Source organism: Melanerpes formicivorus, unplaced genomic scaffold (genome assembly GCF_026170545.1).
Source record: "Melanerpes formicivorus ecotype bairdi unplaced genomic scaffold, bMelFor1.0.p_v2 SCAF_12, whole genome shotgun sequence".
In the NCBI taxonomy this organism is placed as follows: Eukaryota; Metazoa; Chordata; class Aves; order Piciformes; family Picidae; genus Melanerpes; species Melanerpes formicivorus.
In genome coordinates this window covers 9,398,863-9,416,714 of record NW_027142364.1, presented here as the reverse complement: position 1 = coordinate 9,416,714, position 17,852 = coordinate 9,398,863, and the positions used below count along the sequence as shown (strand labels likewise).

Here is a 17,852-nt window from a genome sequence, read left to right as displayed (position 1 = left end):
GCTTGGCCAGATTCCAGAGTACCCTCTGCTCAGACTGTGAACAATTACCCAGAGACTACTTCAAGTTTTGCATACTAAAAAGATGCAAATATTGACCAATACAGAGTTAATATAAAGAATGATCAAGGTTACATATATTTGTCTTGTTATGAACATGAATTTGTACACAAGTGACCAGGAATAACTGAACCAATGTGGACTGGAAAAAAGTTATTCAAAGAATACAAGAACATCAACTACTTAAGTCTTACCTTTCCACCTGTGGAGGGACTATCAACTACAGCCTTCTGAATTACAGGCATGTTGGGACTTTCATTCCTCTTCAAAAGTTTAATATTGTACTTATTCACATCTGCAAAATTCTAAAATACATGGCAGCATTTATCATTGAATAGCAGTAACACTCCAGGACTTGTTATAATACAATCACATTAGAAATGCATCTGCCAACAGCCTTCACAAGCTAACATTCTTCAGGGATTCCAGCTTACTGGAAACCTAGTGTTTGTGTTTCCCCATTACAACATAGTTTTCAGAGCCTGAAAGCAGTAAGAAAATCATTTGGTAACATCTTCTGCACTCCTATTTTCTGTCTATAAAATATCTCTCTTGGGGAAAAAAAAAAAACATGATCTAGGAAAGAATCAACTACGATACCAGCTAAAGAGAAATCTGTTAAATGATGAATCAGAGTGGAAGGAAAAAAAAAGTAACAATTAATTACCTAGTACAGGTGAAATTACCTGTTTGTTTGGTACTTTGTTACGTGGCTGACTTTCACCTCTTGTAACTCTGTAATCTTCTTTAACTACAAAAGAACACACTCTTTTGAAATGCTCTTACAAATCATAGCAATAATCAAGACTCAAAATAAACTAATCACTCCAAACAAGCACCCAGAATTGGCATAGTTCCAGTGGTCGCATCAAATGGTTTATTGATTCAGTCAATTGGTGTATGCTTTTCTCGTAGGATAAAACAAAATGAAGTACACAGAATACTGGAACTAACTCGCTTTATATTCTGTAAGTATGACCACAAGCAAATTTTCAAAGTTAAGGTGTGGGGATTTTATTTTTTTTGCTTTGATTTTATACCAGATGGGTGGAAAGTCATAGAATTGTTTCAGTTGGGAAAGACCTGTAAGATCATCGAGTCCAATCATCAAGCTAAGACCATCATGACCATTAAACCATGTCCCAAAGTGCCATTTCTTGAACGCCTCCCTCCACCTCCCTGCCCAGTCTGTTCCAATGCCTGACCATTCCTGCAGGAAAGACATTTTTCCTAATATCCAACATAAGTCTCACATGTCACAATTTCAGGCCATTTAGTTTCATTCTACCACCTGATACTATGGAGAAGAGACCAAGCCCCACCTCACTCCAACCTCCTTTCAGGGAATTGTAGAGAACAATGAGGTCTCCCCTCAACCTTCTCTTCTGCAGACTGAACAACCCCCCATTCCCTCAACTGCTCCTTGTAGTACTTTTCTTTAGGCCCTTCACCAGCTTTGTTTCCCTTCTCTGGACATGCTGTAAGCTCGGTTAAAAGATTCAGGATTAAGTGTGGAATAACCTAATATGCATATCAGGGATATTTGACAATGAGAAGTACATTACAGAGCTTATATCACATTGCATATAATATTTTCTGTCAATAACTACCAAAAAAATAACAAGATCACCAGCCATTCAATGAAGATCAGATAAAGGAAGTAGTTCTAAACAAAGTTTTTAATTACAGTACTTACATTTTTTGTATGGCTCCTGTTTTCTTTGCTGACCTTTAAAGCTGCTGTCGTTGAATCCTGGCTTATAGAACTGATTACCCGTTCCCAGCTTGATTTCCTGAGGTAGAACTGCACCCTAGGATTTCAAACACCAAACCTTAGCCAGAAGACTATGCATCTACTGCTTACACAGTGGTCCCACGTGATTACCTCTTTCCAGAGCTATGCATACACAGTGCAACAACACTTTAATCTAGAAGGTTTATTTTTAACATTAACTAGAAAGCTTTCTGATGAAATGAGCTGACATATAAAGTAAGTACCAGGGGGCTGTTTAAAGTTTATATGCTTACCTTCTCGTGCATATTTTGCTGGATGTGGTGAGGCTTCCCAGAACTCTGCAATGATTGCCATATGCTGCAGAATTCATCATCTTGCTTACTCTGTGCCTGGCAAAAGAATAAGCAACACCCCCAACAATCTCAGCAGCTGTAAACTCGACTTTAAATAGCTAATCATGCACAAAGACATTCTGAAAATCCTAGGTCCAAGGGCCAAGTTTAACAGTGCTCAGACAACAGGAGTTTTCACACTGACACTAGAACATACAACTATTATGAAACAGGCTGTTGTGGTGGGCTGCACCAATATAACAACTCTTCCTAAGAAGTCACTACTGAACTGAGATGAGCATAGTTTGAGATAGTTTCAATTAATCACAAAACAAAAACTATGAACATAGGAAAGATCATCAAATGTAATTAAACTCAGACAATAACTGAAAATGGTTTTAAAAGCATGCCTTGTTTTGTAAGGCATTACATAAATCAGGCTCAGCTGCTTCAGAACATTACACCTCTGTCAACATAGAGCTGAACCCCAGCTACATAAAAAATCCTTCCAAAATCTAGAATCTAAACATGGATAGCACAGGATGTTACATTCATTCAAGAACTGGGATAAAGTTCTGCTTCAGTAACCTGGAATAAAAAATCTGATGTACAAAGTTACGTGTTAATCATGAGAAAAGAACACTCACTCTAAATAGGAAGACAAAAATGCATGTTGAGACATGGGGTCTAATACTCATTGCATCAGAACACTCACTTTATTTTTCTGATTGCCACTCAGAAATGATCCTTTCTGGATTAAGTTGGAGTTGCCTTGATTTTCAGCCCTGAGATTGCATTGCTGCCTTCCATTCAGCTGCTAAATTGAGCGAAAAAAAACATATAAGTACTTTACTACCTTAAATTTTCTTCTGCATAGTAGTAAGTCTTGTAGTATAGACTTGGAAAACATGAGATAGATCTTCTCAAACACACCTATGGCAACATGAAGTTACTCATTAAGCTAATTAAAGAAGTCACTTGTTAAAAAATGAAGTGTAACTAAGTCAATGAGAATCCTAATTCACATGTAATTTTCTCTTCTTTACTGTATTTTCAAAGTAAATCATAACCAAGAAACAAATAATGTCTTCACTTTCTGAGCACAGACAAACAGCCTGTAGGAAGTACTGTTTGAAAGAGAGCTTTAAAGAAATAATTGCATCTCTGCCCAAACAAGCTACTGACTGACAGCAAATGTGGTGTCACTGCTCCAAACTATGTCTCTTGAAAATGCAACTGGAACTACTCAAAGCAAACCAACTGTCAATAAGAAACTTTGGATCCTTTTTTAAGATCTGGATGAACCCATTTCTCCAAGACAAGGATCGTGCTACTTCTAATACACAGACAGAAATACTAAATTTTGCTTGTACTAATTCAGCTTTTAAGGAAAAACATTTTTGTAGAAACAAAAGAAAAGTCTTACTTGAGTAGGAACAAAAAGGGACCGAGGAGAATGGTTGAGGCCTCCCAGATGCACTTTTTGTGAGCACACAGACGACAGATCAGATGCATGAGAATTGTAGTTACTCACAGCTGGCTGAAGTTTAACTACGGCCGTCAGCTTTTCATTTTCCATTTCTAACCGACTACCATGAGACAGGTTAATTAAGGCACTTGATGGCAGACGATAACCTCGGGCAGGTGAGCACCTTAAGAAAAGTGAATTACATCATTGCCTTGTGTAGTTTCAGCATTGACATTTCCATATATCTGATTTCACAACACTGTTGCCTCTATGCCAAAAGATAACACCACAAAGTTGGAACAGCAGAGGCTGCAAAACATATCCAATACTGAAATCTAGCACCATTAGACAGAACATTCACCTCATCATGCCTCTGGCTGTCAAAATCAGAAAACAACAGAAATTGCTACTACTCTTATGTTGTACCTTTCAATGCTGAGTGAATTGTTATAGCACAATTCTGTAGTCAATATATCTGCAGAAAAACAATAAACCAGGAAACAGTACTTTTTTTTCCTGAGATGAAGCCAGTAGCAGAATTATAAACTGAAGCACAGCAGCACTAAGTTTTCTATCTTTCTTTGTGATTCTGAACACTGAAGATCATCTGTGTTACAGGACACGCTTTTCCAAGTGACAGGTTTGTGTTTTGCTTGCTGAACACAGGAAATAGGTAAGATTTTCCTCTAATTTCTGTTATAAAACCCCTAAGAAAAACAGTAAACCTTCTGGGTAAAACAGTGCACTCAGAAGTTTACCTGCTTAGATACAGAAAAGTTATCTGTTTAGATCAAAAGCATTAACCATAGACTGGTTTAGGTTGGAAGGGACACTTCCCTAAGAAAAGTTTTGGGTTTTAATGGTGGTTAGAATTCGGTGTCTAGGTATCAATTATTGATAGTTCAGAGTCCCTTCTTCACAGGGATGGATGACTAATGACTGTTTTTTAATTGATAGGTTAAAGACATACTGACAATAACCTGTTTTCTAAAGTATTTGTTTTAGGAAGACATTTGGATCTAGTGCTTTATTCTGATGGTTCATGCTTGCTTTCTGCAAATCAGAATCTTCTAAATATGTAAAAAAGCCTAAAATGCATTTCCAAAACATAATATGGTGCAGAAAAATTAAGAAGACTCAACCAAACCAAAAGCAATGATTTCAAGTAATCTATAGCAAGAGCATGAAATGATGATGAAACCCCTTGTACTAACCTTATAGTCAGGCCTCCAAGGAATTCTTCATCAAACAAAACTTCAAAGAGCACATCTGTTTCTCTACTGGCTACAGGAAACAAAGGAAAAAGTCATCCCATATATGAAACTGTAGGTGTTTTAATTTAAGTTATGGAAATATCTGTATTAGTTACAAAAAAAAAATCAATTAGCAACAACAACAAAACATTCTATTCCTTAAATAAACTATTTCATAAGCAATGAGTTGTAAAATCTTCTCAAAGTCATGTATGGCTGCCCTTTAAGATGTACTTTCAGGAGAAATGGACCACATCTAACAACCTTAGCAACCTGCACTGTCAGAGCCAGAATTTATAGCAGTGTTATAAAGGTGTCAAAAACTGCCAGAGAAGAGATGTAAGCCACCTTCACATTCAGGAAGCCAGAAACCAACAACTTCAACGTGACCTTATTATAGGATCACAGAATAGTTTTGGTTGGAAGAGACCTCCAAGATCACCAAGTCTAACCATCAACCTAAGACCATCAATGGCAATTAAACCATGCCCTGAAGTGCCATGTCCACACGTTTCTTGAAGACCTTCAGGCATGTTGATTCCACCTCCTTCCTGGCCAGCCTGTTCCAATGCTTGACTACTCCTGCAGCAAATAAATGTCTCCTAATATCCAAACTAAGCCTTGCCTGGCACAAACTCAGGCCATTTCCTGTCATTCTATCACCTGATACTAAGGAGAAGAGACCAACCCCCACCTCAACCCAACCTCCTTTCAGGGAGTTGTTGGCAACAATGAGGTCTCCCCTCAGCCTCTTCTCCAAAGTAAACAATCCCAGTTTCCTCAGCTGCTCCTCACAAGACCTGGTCACTAGACCCTTCACCAGCTTTCCTGCTGTTCTCTGGACCTCAGTCTTTGCCCATATTTTCCTATTTTTGGCATGAGAGCAGCTGCAGGAAAGCCTCAGTAATGGCTAGCTGAAGCTGTGCTTTAATTTGGGTGCTTTAAGGGCTTCTGGGTTGCTTTAGGGGCATCTGAAGGCAGAAGGACCCCAAGGGACAAGCAGGACTGGCAGGAGCTGTTCTGAGGTCTGGGTGTCAGAAGAGAGGGGACTGGTTCTTCTCACTTGCTGCCTGTGATAGGACAAGGAGCAATGGACGTAAGCTGCAGCACAGGAGGTTCCATCTCAACACAAGGGGAAACTTCTTTACTGTAAGGGTCACAGACCACTGGAACAGGCTGCCCAGAGAGGTTGTGGAGTCTCCTTCTCTGGAGACTTTCAAGGCCTGTCTGGATGCGTTCCTCTGTGACCTGAGCTAGATTGTATGGTCCTGCTCTGGCAGGGGGTTGGACTTGATGATCTCTTTGGGCTCCTTCCAACCTCTGACATCCTGTGATTTTGTTCCCCCCCCCTTATTTTTTTTTGCATCTCATTTTCTCCCTCACTGATTGCCTTCTTGATTAAGAAGGGTGTAGCCAGCAGGTCAAGGCAGGTTCTCCTCCTCCAGTAAGACCACACCTAGAGTACTGTGTCCAGTTCTGGGCTCCCCAGCTCAAGAGGGACAGGGATATACTAGAGAGTGTCCAAAGGAGGGTTACAAGGATGATTGAAGGACTGGAACATCTCTCTGATAAGGAGAGGCTAAGAGACATGGGGCTGTTTAGTCTGGAGAAGAGAGGTATCTTACTAATGTTTATAAAAATCTGAAGTGTGGCTGTCAAGAAGAGAAAGTCAGTCTCTTTTCAAGGGTGTCCTGTGATCAGACAATGGAACACAGGAAGTTCCACCTCAACATGAGGAAAAACTTCTTTACTGTAAGGGTCCTGGAGCAGGCTGCCCAGAGAACTTGTGGGACTCTCTTCTGGAGAGCCACATGATCCTGCTTTGGCAGGGAATTTGGACTAGATCTCGGAGGTCCCTTCTACTCCCTACCACTCTATGATTAAGAAGGAAGAAAGGGTAAGTAATTTCTTATTTAAAGTACAGCAATGTAATATTTGAAATTAAAATCCAATAGCTGTAGGCTTCATTCAAAACAGTACACATAATTAGTGGCTTCAAGTTGCTTCACAGGCAACAAATTTCAGTGCCTTCACAACCATTACACTAAACACTTTTCTGAAGCCTGCTTTCACACTGTGAGCTGGTATATAGCTATAATACTACAATCACAAAGAACATATTACCTCCTTTAATTCCTATAATGGTACCTCGAAGACCAACTGGAACAGAGAAGTTCTCTCTGACGTTGACAACGCGGTCAAACAGCCTGTACTCTGCATCTCGATCCGGAATAACGCCGTTCTGTTGCTCTAATGGCTGACAATAACCAAAAGACTCTGTTAATGCTTGCAAAAATGTAAGAATTACAATCACAATTCATGTATAACAATATCTGAAACACCCAGTAAATGGAAAATGAATTGTTTAAGAACACAGAATCTTCCTTCTGCGGGTACAAGGCAAACTTTTATTAATTTTCTCTTGTAACTCTTGACTTGTTGCTTCTGCCTGAGAAGCACTATCCAAGGCAGACCAAGGGGATCAATCTAGACAAAATAAAGCCACTCGGTGTAACCTGCCTGTCTCAGTAATGTGAGTATCTGTGAAATGGTAGGCAAGATGAGCAGTAGATCCTATGTCAAGAACTGCAGAAAAAGCCAAACAGGGAAGAGGAGATAAATGGGACATTTTATTTTGCCTTCATTACACAGCCAGTAATTGTAGAAGAGTTAAAATCAGAAGGCAAAAAGAGAACTGAAAGTCAGCATAACACATGACAGAGTTTGCAGTGAGTGTAAATTCTCTCCTTTCACAGACAATTATTCTCTCATTGATTTTTCCAGAAAACATCCTGAAACTTTCTCTTCCATCAATACCTTCATAAAATTCCACTCCCTGAAGATTGATATGCTTAGGTAAAGTAAGTATGATCTGGACAACTTAATTAAAGAAAAAAAAGAGAAAAATAAAAAAGAGAGACTTTACAAAGACACTTTTCCACCTCACTTACTCTGTACAGCAAATGGGGCTTCACAGTTACTCGCACCTTCTTGTTGCTCTTTCTCTGCTGAAGGAAAGGAACAGAGAGTCATTACAAACTAGCGCAGGGCACCAACACTGGATTTCATGTACAGCAAAGCACCTGAAAGGATAACACAGAATCCTTTTGCTTCTTTTAGATAAAACCATAGATCTTTCATGAAGTCTTTTGGACAAGTAAGTCCTGTTTTTAACACGATTGATTTCTTACTGAAGGTTTTGCACTGTTTAGCTAATTCCAGAATTCACAATTTCATTAACATGTCCTTGCAAGTAATTTCAAAGAAATCAGCTCATTATTTCATGTGGGTTTGCCCTTAGCTTTTGCTTTAATAATTTCCATGAGCCCTTGTGGAGATAGAATGAGGGGCAACAGCTTTAAGCTGGAGTAGGACAGATTTAGAGTAGATATTATGAAGAAATTCTTTACTGGGAGGTTGGTGAGGCATTGGAACAGGTACCCAGGAAGGCTATGGATGCCCCTTCCCCTGGAGGTGTTCAAGGCCAGGTTGAACCATTCCAACTCAAACCACTCTTTACTGATTTACAGTCTTTACTGCTAAGACCAGAGCTCAGGAATTTCAGACACAGGAGGTAAGGGAGGGAGGAAGACTCTCCACTGGTGTGGTCTGGGTTAGAGACTGCTTGGATGGAATTAAAATGCACAAACCTATAGGCCCTGATGGGGTGCATTCCTGAGTGCTGAGTGAGCTGGCTGATATTACCGTACCACTCTCATTTCCGAAAGATCATGGTGAACAGGGGAGGTCCCTGAGGACTGGAAGAGGGCCAGCGTCACTTCAATCTTCTAAAAGGGCAAGAAGTAAGCCCTAGGCAACCACAGACCTGTCAGCCTCACCTTCACCCCTGGAAAGGTGAGGGAGCAACTCATTCTGGAGGCTATCTCTAACCATATGAAAGAAAAGGTCATCCAGAGTAGTCAGCATGGATTCACTAAGGGGAAATCTTGCTTGACTGATATGACAGTCTTCTACGAAGGCATGACCAAATGGATAGATGAAGGGAAAGCAGTGGGTATCATCTACCTTGACTTCAGCCAAGGTACTGTCTCCTGTAACACTCTCCTAGGTAAACTCAAGAAAAGTGAGTGAGATGATTGGTATGTAAGGTGGGTTGGTAACTGACTCAACAAGAGAGTTCAGAGTGTTCTGATCAGTGGTGCATGTGATGCATACCTTGCATTTCTCTATTTCTTCCTCAATTTTCTCAACAATGGCTGCATCCAAAATTTGCAAGTCACAAGATGAGCGAGACAACGCAGACACAGGATGCGCCTTTAACCAGGCAACAATTTCTTGAACCTTCTCAGCTCTACATAAAAAACAACATGACTTTAAACTTCTAACTACACATACCAACCATTTTACCATGTTCCTTAATTTAATCAGTCAGGAATTATGATATAGGTACAACACTTGGACATGCTCAAAGTAACAGGACTGAAGAGTTCTGTAGGGGTTTACAACAGAGTTTAAAACAACTAACCTAACTGAAACCATACTATACTGTTTCAAAACTGTACCCTGAAATTTTATCTCAGAAAAAAAATTTAAAACTTCAATTAATTTACTAAATACTTTAAAATATGTTTGCATCTAACCAACTAACCATGCCAAGCTGCAGGCACCTGTTTCTCACAACACAAAGAACTAACTTCAGGGCATGCCTCTGCTGAAATGGAGCAATACATCCACCTGGTAAGAGTCTTGTGGAGTTCAGTATCATGCAGACTTAGCAACTCAAACTCTTAAGTAGGGTGTACTAGCTAATAATAAAAGCTTTATAAATATTTCTATACTGTATCTGGAACCTTGCCTCTGAACCTCCCTGAACATATACTAAAATCATGCAAAAGCCTTCCAACTTTATTTTTTTTTTTTAAATCACAGAAATCAAACTCCAAGAGCTCTTAAACAATTAAAATAAATATTGTTTATCTTCAAAGAATGATCTTTTGGTGACTTTTTGACTATTCATAGCTATGCCTACATGAAATTCCCTTTGAAAAAGCAAGAATTATGAGGTAGCCATCAAAACAGCAAGTTTTTAAGTTACTGAACCTGAGATGGGAGTGTGAGAGGCTTGAACTCCACAATTGGAATGTACAATATTCTGACCACTTTTTCAGAGTCATCACTGAACAATCATGCTGTTCAAGGAACAGCAAGGTTTCAGTTACATGGCAACCATTATATGATCACTACCAATTTTCACAGTGGCAGCCTTTATTCTACTTACTCTAGAAATGAAAACTTATAAAAAGTAAAAGGGAAGAAAGATGGCTTACCCATTCTCATCCTCTCCAGGCCAAATGTCATCTTCATAGAATATATCTTCCTGGCTGTTCTTGGCTATGTAATTAAATAGTTCGGGGACCCTAAGAAAAATTAATAAGCATTAAGACAAATTTAGTTTAATCTGAGAACAGACCACCAAAAAAACTCATCAAAACAAACCTTGGGCTTCAACATTTTTGGAGCCCAGATGGATTATTGTTTTTAAACTTCATTTAGCCCACACTGTTCAGCTGTCAAGGGTAAGCAGGTGACAAAATTACTCTATGCTTCTCCTTGGAACTAGAGACCACTTGAAACAGAAAGCTGGAATACAAGAAATTCCTAGATCTCCAAGAGCACACTCATCAGTTCTTTGAAGACTTGCATGCAGAGGACAAAATCTGAAGATTAACATTAAGGTGGATCATTTCAATATTTACCTTTCTAAATACTCAGCAAGTAATTGTTCTACTGCAGAAGAATACATCCATTCATTTCCAACTTTCTTAGTATAGCCAGGAACTTCTTCATTTTTCTTATTGAACTTCAGGTTTAGCCCCACATTTGCTTTGTGATCTCCATGAGGACTGGTAACAAGTGAAAAGTGTAGTATTGCAAGTGAATAGAGGTGTGCACACATTAAAAACCACAGAAAATTATATTCTCAGCCTTAAAGTACAGAAAAATGAAATTCATTGTATCATTTACTTGTTAGCACTGTGACAGCTATATACATTACAGGAGACAAACTGTGCTATGGTAGATGTCTTTATTGCAAAGGAGACTAGGGAATACTTTACTTCTCTTCCTTAAATCACAGAATGGCAGGGGTTGGAAGGGACCTCTGGAGATCACTGAGTCCAACCCTGCTTACAATGCAGGTTAGCACAAAGAAGGTTGCACAAGAACATGTCCAGGCAGCTTTGGAATGTCTCCAGAGATAAGAGACTCCACCAACTCTCTGGGCAGCCTGGTCCAGTGCTCCACCACCCCTAAAGAAGATACTTGTCATGTTTAAACGGAACTTCTTACATTAAAGTTTGTGCTTGTCCTGTCACTGGGCACCACTGAAACAAGAATGGCCCTATCCTCCTGACATCCACCCTGGAAGTATTTATGAGCATTTATGAGATCCCCCCTTTCAGTCTGTTGTTTTAAGTCTGTAAAAGCCCTATTCTCTCAGTCTCTCCTCATAAAAGAGATGTCCCAATCCCCTCATCGTCTTTGTAGGCCTTTTCTGCACCCTCTCCAGCAAGTCTCTGTCCTTAAACCATGGAGCCCAGAACTGGACACCATATTCCAGATGTGGCCTCACCAGAGCAGAGTAGAAGGGGAGAAAAACCTCCCACATCTGGTTTGCCACACTCTTTTTGACACACTCCAGGATGCCATTGGCCTTCTTAGCCACAAGGACACATTGCTGGCTGATGGTTATCCTGAAACAAAATCTAAGCAACCACAGCAGGGAATGTTTTAGCTTTCTTCCTTAGTTGAGACCTAATCAGCCACAATCTGCCTGGCATGTACCAAGAGGTAGGAGGATGTCCCCAAACAATCAGAGGGGAACAAATGTACACATTAAATCACAAGAAGATGCTTGTGCATCAACCACTTCAGTGAGTTGTCCTAGGAAACTCAGAGAACTCAAACTCCTGCTTCAATTCTGGAAATAGCTAACAAGGAAGTCATATTTTGTCTTGCTACAATACTAAAGCCAATAGAAGACTCTCCAGTAAACAGAAATTAAAAAGAAGTTTATGGTAGGAGAGAAAAGCACTGCATATGAATTCAATTTATAGCAAATGCGCTGTAAAGAGAGCTTCGCATCACAAGCCGGCATTACACTTCCTAAGAACAGCACTTGAACACACAACTCCACAGAATTTCTATCAGATTTAGAAGCTTCTCTACAGTTAAAATTCACAAAGAGAACTTACTTTTTCTTTGATCCTCTTCCAATAAAGATACTCCCTGTAAATCTGGAGACAAGATAGCCACTTATTCCAAGACGGCTGGCCAAAATATATGCAGGATTGTATTTCACAGAATATTTCTTTAAAACAAACAAATAAGAAATATTGGCAATTCCCAAAGGGAAAGAATTTTTATACAAAGAGAAAATTAGTAACATGGATATATTCAGATTGCAAAGTATATTTGATTCATACTAAATGCTTTCACTGAAAAAAAAACAGAAGCACTTACATGCTGGTTCTGTATTAAAGGATCAAGCTGGGGTTCACATGGAATACTGAAAACTACACGAATTCTACCTTCTGTGATCACATCATGTGAATCTTGAACCTTGGAAAGAAACACTATGCATTAAAAATGTTATTCAAAACCAGCTGTCTTTGGATACTAGACTTCATAGTCTACTTCATCAACAGTTTTTCCTCCACCAGGGACATAGATGCTTTGGGATTCGTGATATTGCTTTGACCTGCACACTGCTGCCTCATAGATACAAATCAAAAAAGCATCAAAGCAAAGGAATCCACTACTAAAAATGGTCCAAAATAGTTTTGCTGCATAACTTGAATGCAAGATTATTATGCTCCTTTTTTCATGTTACAGCAGCAACAGTGATAATAGACATGGCAAAACCCCCTCCTCCTCTAAACCACCATGGAATCTTTGATTTAAAATTTTAGCCAGCAAATGACTGCTACTGCCACACAACATCTTAGATTTTTAGGCTTGCAAATACGTAATCTAGGGGGAGGAAAAATGATGGAATTATTGGAACTAACTTCTCCCATGCAGCCATAGTAAGGAGATCCCAGCATAAAGGTTGTGCTTCCTGGAGGAAACAAGTCATCCAAAGTTTTGATGTTTGAAAAACGAGAGTCAAAGGCTTTGATATCCTACAAAAGACAGACACAATTAAAAATGTTCACTACCATTTGTTTCAGTACAATAATTTAAAAGTTCATACAAATGTTTACTCTAAAACATAATTCAAGTCTGGAATAGTTCATCCAAGGCAAAGAAGTTAATGCTCTATGACAAATGCTGTTACATAAGCAACTACGTTATCTTATAGAGCACCTCTACTGTGAATTCATCCACAATATCAGTAATGAAAGGATTATAAAAGCCATTTTTTTCAGTAAGATCTCAAAACTATGCAACAGGGTCCCAAATTTTGTGACAAAATGCTTGCCTAACACATTATGGTTTTTTTATACAGTAAATTAAGATGCTTATTTCTGGTCTTTTTTTCGTTCCTTCAAAAGAGCATATGCTTTTTCTTCTGTGCAACATCCCCTGCCCCACCCAAATAAGAAGCTGTGTGCAAGAAGATACTGAACTTCTATATTTACCTTGACAACAGTTTGGTAAACAAAAGGAAGAGCTTGTTTTGACCACTGCTTCTCCAAATAAACTTCTCCGTTTTGGTGTAGCTGATATCTATTACCAGTGAGTAACTGAGCGTACACAACTATTGATGTTTCATGAATAACTATTCCTTTTCTTCTCTGGTAGCTGAATACAAAGCAGAATGTTTAGTTTTCATTATAATAAACAGAATTGAAGCAAGAGGGTGGAATTAATTTATTATTGGGGAAAACCAAACCAAAACACAAAAGCTCTTAATAAAAGGATTCTAATAGTTCCTCTCTGCTTTATAAAAAGTACCCAGAATAAATAGCCTAACCAATTCCTTCTCTGTTGTTGTACAGCCATCACTACGTGGCTAGGTGTAGTAATTTAAACACATTATTATCTCTACAGTGGGGTTAGGGTAATTAAGGCAGTTAAATCAAAAGACAGATAATAAACCAGGAAGCTACAGCAACTTAGTTGTGTTCTGCTGGGCAAGCACACTCCAGAAGAAAAGAGATGTATTCAAATTTACTAATGCTGAGCTACTGAAGCTGTAACTTGATCATGGATGACTTGATTCTATATACCTCCTACAGCTTAATAACAGTAAGACTAGAACTGAAAATTGAGTGGAAGAGTAAATGCTAGAACTCATTCATTTGTTGCAGCACCTAACTTTAAATACCTGAGACTAACTCCATATATTCTGAAATTTCATTTATATTGTGTTTTTTTTAGTTCCAGTACTCTTCAATGTTAGCAACTCTTTTGAGCTACTTAGGTCTGTAATACAGCAGCAAAACCTAGCCAAGCTTGTAAAATGCAAAGTTACATTTCAAAGTTACTTACTGTTCTGAAATGCCTTGAACTTCTTTCAACCACACACTTTGTTCCTTATCCCCAACATAGGCCACTTTAGTTGGGGGCACTGCACTGCCCATGTAAAGCTTCTGTGTGCCATGTGGTTCTTCCAAATAAAACCTTGAGAATATTATCACAGAATCACTGAGTCACAGAATGCACTGGGTTAGAAGCTACTAATTTAACCCCATAAAATTAATCCATAACCAATTATAAGCAAAACTTCAGACAATTAGAAGTCATTTGTGAAAGACATGAAAACCTGCAGCATCGTCTTCTCTACCCCTTCTACAGCAGGCCACACAGTCTATTTCATCATAGAACCATAGAATGTTTTGTGTGTGAAGGGACCTTAAAGACCATCTAGTTCTAACCCCCTGCCATGGACAGGGCCACCCTTCGTTACACTAGATTGCTCAAGGCCTCATCCAGCCTGGCCGTGAACACTTCCAGGGAGGGAGCATCCACAACCTCCCTGGGCAACCTGTTCTAGTGACTCACCACCCTCACTGTAAAGAATTTCTTAATATCCACTCTAAATCTCCCCTCTTCTGTCTTAAAGCCATTCCCTCCAGTCCTATCACTACAAGCCATTGTAAAAAGTCTTTCCCTAGCTTTCTTGAGGCACTCTTCACACTATAAAGTGTCCCTGGAGCCTTCTCTTCTCCAGGCTGAACATCCTCAGCTCCCTCACCCTGTGCCTACAGAGCTGCTCCAGCCCTCTGATCCTCTCATGGCCTCCTCTGGACCTCACAGTCTTTCTTGTGCTGGGGGCTCCAGAACTGGACAGAGTGCTCCAGCTGGGTATCATGAGCGCAGAGTAGAACAGGACAATCATCTCCCTCACCTTGCTGGTCACGTGTCTCATGTTGCGGCCCATGGTTGGCCTTCTGGACTGCAAATGCACATTGTCAGCTCATGATGAGTTTTTCCATCATTTTATTTTTAATTAAAAATATCTGTGCACATGCTAAAAGGAAGACTGTACAGAAATGTTCTCTTTTACATTCTCTGTGTGGATTTCTGCATGTCCATTTTTCCCCTCAAACTTAAGAGCAAGCTCTTGCAAGGTTCCACATCTACAGCCAAATACTAAGGGGCTGGATTTCTACAGAGCTAAACAGCCCTCAGAACTCCACCAAGCAGTCTTTAATACATGTGAGCTGATTTGCTGTTAGCAAGTATTACAAAACCCCCAAACTTCTGTATGGCCCAAAGGAACTTATTTTGAACAAAACAAGAAAGATGATAACTATCTATGAAATTGTCTCTTACTTAGTTTCTCCATCTGACACAGCAACAACTCTGGCTTCTTCAAGGTGTGGCCAGTTAACAAAAACACGCTTTCCAAGCACCAAACTGGCAACATTTTCTACCATCTGAAAAAACCCAAACAACAAACAAGTTACTAATTGTTTAACATATTAAAAGATTTTCATTAATGCATTTTCAAACTGGTTTTGCACTAAAAGCTACTCTAGTTAAGGCAAGTTTTTTCTTCTTAAAAAAAAAAGCAGCTCACTTTAGCTTATTACATGTTGACACACATTACATTGTCTCCAATTAGAAATGGAGACTTGTATTTCATTTTGTAGCACAAAGGACCACATTCCAAGTGTGTTTCTTTAGATGTAGCATATGTTAGTTGTAACACTTGGGTTGATTTACACCTCTAGTACAGACTTTCTATATTTTTTTGTGTGGGTGTTTATTGGTTTGGGTTTTGTTTTGTCAGGAGCTGAATGCTTACCTGTTCTTCTGAGTTATTATCAGCTATGATTTCTAACATCATGTTCTCTCCGTGGCTGCTTTGCTGAAATACTTGTACACCATTTTTTCTAAGATAGAACTGGATAAGAAAACAGTATATGAAACTTACTCAAACTCTTACACAGTTATCTGTTAAATATCACTAAAAATGTCAAAATAGAGAAATCTTTTACCTTATGTTTAATGTGCTTTAAAGTAGGAAATCCACAAAAATATAACATACTTTTGTTCATTTTAGTTATCTTATTTTGGGTTATTTCCACATGCCAAGCATCCAAAGGTATTGTTTTATACCTAAAAATAAAGTTGCACAACAGTTGCTCATACAGATTGACTTTCAGACTTAGGAACTCTTATTACTCATACAAATACTAATTGACACACCTTTCCTGTAAGGTGGCAATTAATTTAAGCCACTTAGAATCTATAAAAAGGTATATAAAACCCCTTGCTAGTGCTGAATAGAGAATACTCATTCAGAAAGAAGAAATTTCAAGCCACAGTATGTCCCAATCTCATTACTTTGTTACTATCAAATTCTAACCTTTCAATGGGACATTAATATACATAGTACTATTCAACTTCACTCTCCGCCAAGTGTAGTATCATAGTATAGTATCATTCAGGGTTGGAAGGGACCACAAGGATCATCTAGTTCCAACCCCCCTGCCATGGGCAGGGACACCCCACACTACATCAGGCTGGACAGAGCCTCATCCAGCCTGCTCTTAAACACCCCCAGGGACGGGGCCCCGACCACCTCCCTGGACAACCCATTCCAGGGTTTCACCACTCTCATGGTGAAGAACCTCCTCCTCACATCTAGCCTGAATCTCCCCACCTCCAGCTTCATTCCATTCCCCCTAGTCCTGTCACTACCTGAGATCCTGAGAAGTCCTTCCCCAGCCTTCCTATAGGCCCCCTTCAGATACTGGAAGGCCACAATTAGGTCACCTCGGAGCCTTCTCTTCTGCAGACTGCACAGCCCCAACTCCTTCAGTCTGCCCTCATAGGAGAGGTGCTCCAGCCCCCTGCTCATCCTTGTGGCCCTTCTCTGGACACACTCCAGCACCTCCACATCCCTCTTGTAATAGGGGCTCCAGAACTGGACACAGTACTCCAGGTGGGGTCTCACCAGGGCTGAGTAGAGGGGGAGGATCACCTCCCTCGACCTGCTAGCCACACTTCTCCTGATGCAGCCCAGGATCTGATTGGCTTTGCGGGCTGCAAGTGCACACTGAGAGCTCATGTTGAGCCTCTTGTCCACCAGCACCCCCAAGCCTCTCTCCTCAGGGCTGCTTTCCAGCCAGTCACTGCCCAGCCTGTATTTGTGCCTTGCATTGCCTCGACCCAGATGCAGGACCCTGCACTTGCTCTTGCACCCTGCAACAGGCATTCCTACTCTATTTTGCTGAAGTTTGACTATCACTAAGGTTGTGTTTCCATTTAATCTTGAAACTTCAGTCTGTATCAAATAAAGCTGGCTACTTTCAGTGAGAGGAAAGTGAAAAACACACTTGTGTTCAACTCTCTGCTCTGGATCCAAATGCTTAGATTTTTTTTTTTTAAACAATTGTCTGGAATTAGTGTGCTGATAAACCATCACTGTTATCAGATATTTGGACCAGCTTTTCATCCTCTGTGTCACATAGAGTTTAGTAATCCTCTAAAGTGCTCTTGCAAACTTAGCAGTGGTTTATCTATTTTGCAAAGTAACATTTGAAGATGAAGGACAATTTTTATCCCCAGCAATTAACACCATTCCCCCC

The 17,852-nt window shown here is 39.7% G+C and overlaps 1 protein-coding gene across 10 annotated transcripts in view; it reads right to left on the bottom strand.

Annotated features, from left to right (window-relative positions):
• The window catches only part of XRN1 (5'-3' exoribonuclease 1), a 45,376-nt gene that overhangs the window by 14,805 nt on the left and 12,719 nt on the right, over window positions 1-17,852 (bottom strand). For 9 of the 10 annotated variants that reach the window (XM_068145230.1, XM_068145231.1, XM_068145222.1 and 6 more), the window contains exons 17-36: window positions 16,257-16,377; window positions 16,064-16,162; window positions 15,589-15,692; window positions 14,302-14,433; window positions 13,449-13,611; window positions 12,876-12,989; window positions 12,328-12,426; window positions 12,060-12,175; window positions 10,563-10,709; window positions 10,134-10,223; window positions 9,022-9,157; window positions 7,797-7,853; window positions 6,970-7,102; window positions 4,807-4,876; window positions 3,551-3,776; window positions 2,840-2,941; window positions 2,086-2,181; window positions 1,754-1,868; window positions 744-808; window positions 252-362 (exon numbers count right to left, since the gene is read on the bottom strand). In XM_068145230.1, the coding sequence (XP_068001331.1) occupies window positions 252-362; window positions 744-808; window positions 1,754-1,868; window positions 2,086-2,181; window positions 2,840-2,941; window positions 3,551-3,776; window positions 4,807-4,876; window positions 6,970-7,102; window positions 7,797-7,853; window positions 9,022-9,157; window positions 10,134-10,223; window positions 10,563-10,709; window positions 12,060-12,175; window positions 12,328-12,426; window positions 12,876-12,989; window positions 13,449-13,611; window positions 14,302-14,433; window positions 15,589-15,692; window positions 16,064-16,162; window positions 16,257-16,377 (2,296 nt within the window). The remainder of the gene's footprint in view (window positions 1-251; window positions 363-743; window positions 809-1,753; window positions 1,869-2,085; window positions 2,182-2,839; window positions 2,942-3,550; window positions 3,777-4,806; window positions 4,877-6,969; window positions 7,103-7,796; window positions 7,854-9,021; window positions 9,158-10,133; window positions 10,224-10,562; window positions 10,710-12,059; window positions 12,176-12,327; window positions 12,427-12,875; window positions 12,990-13,448; window positions 13,612-14,301; window positions 14,434-15,588; window positions 15,693-16,063; window positions 16,163-16,256; window positions 16,378-17,852) is intronic. The other variant, XM_068145229.1, reaches the window with a different exon arrangement.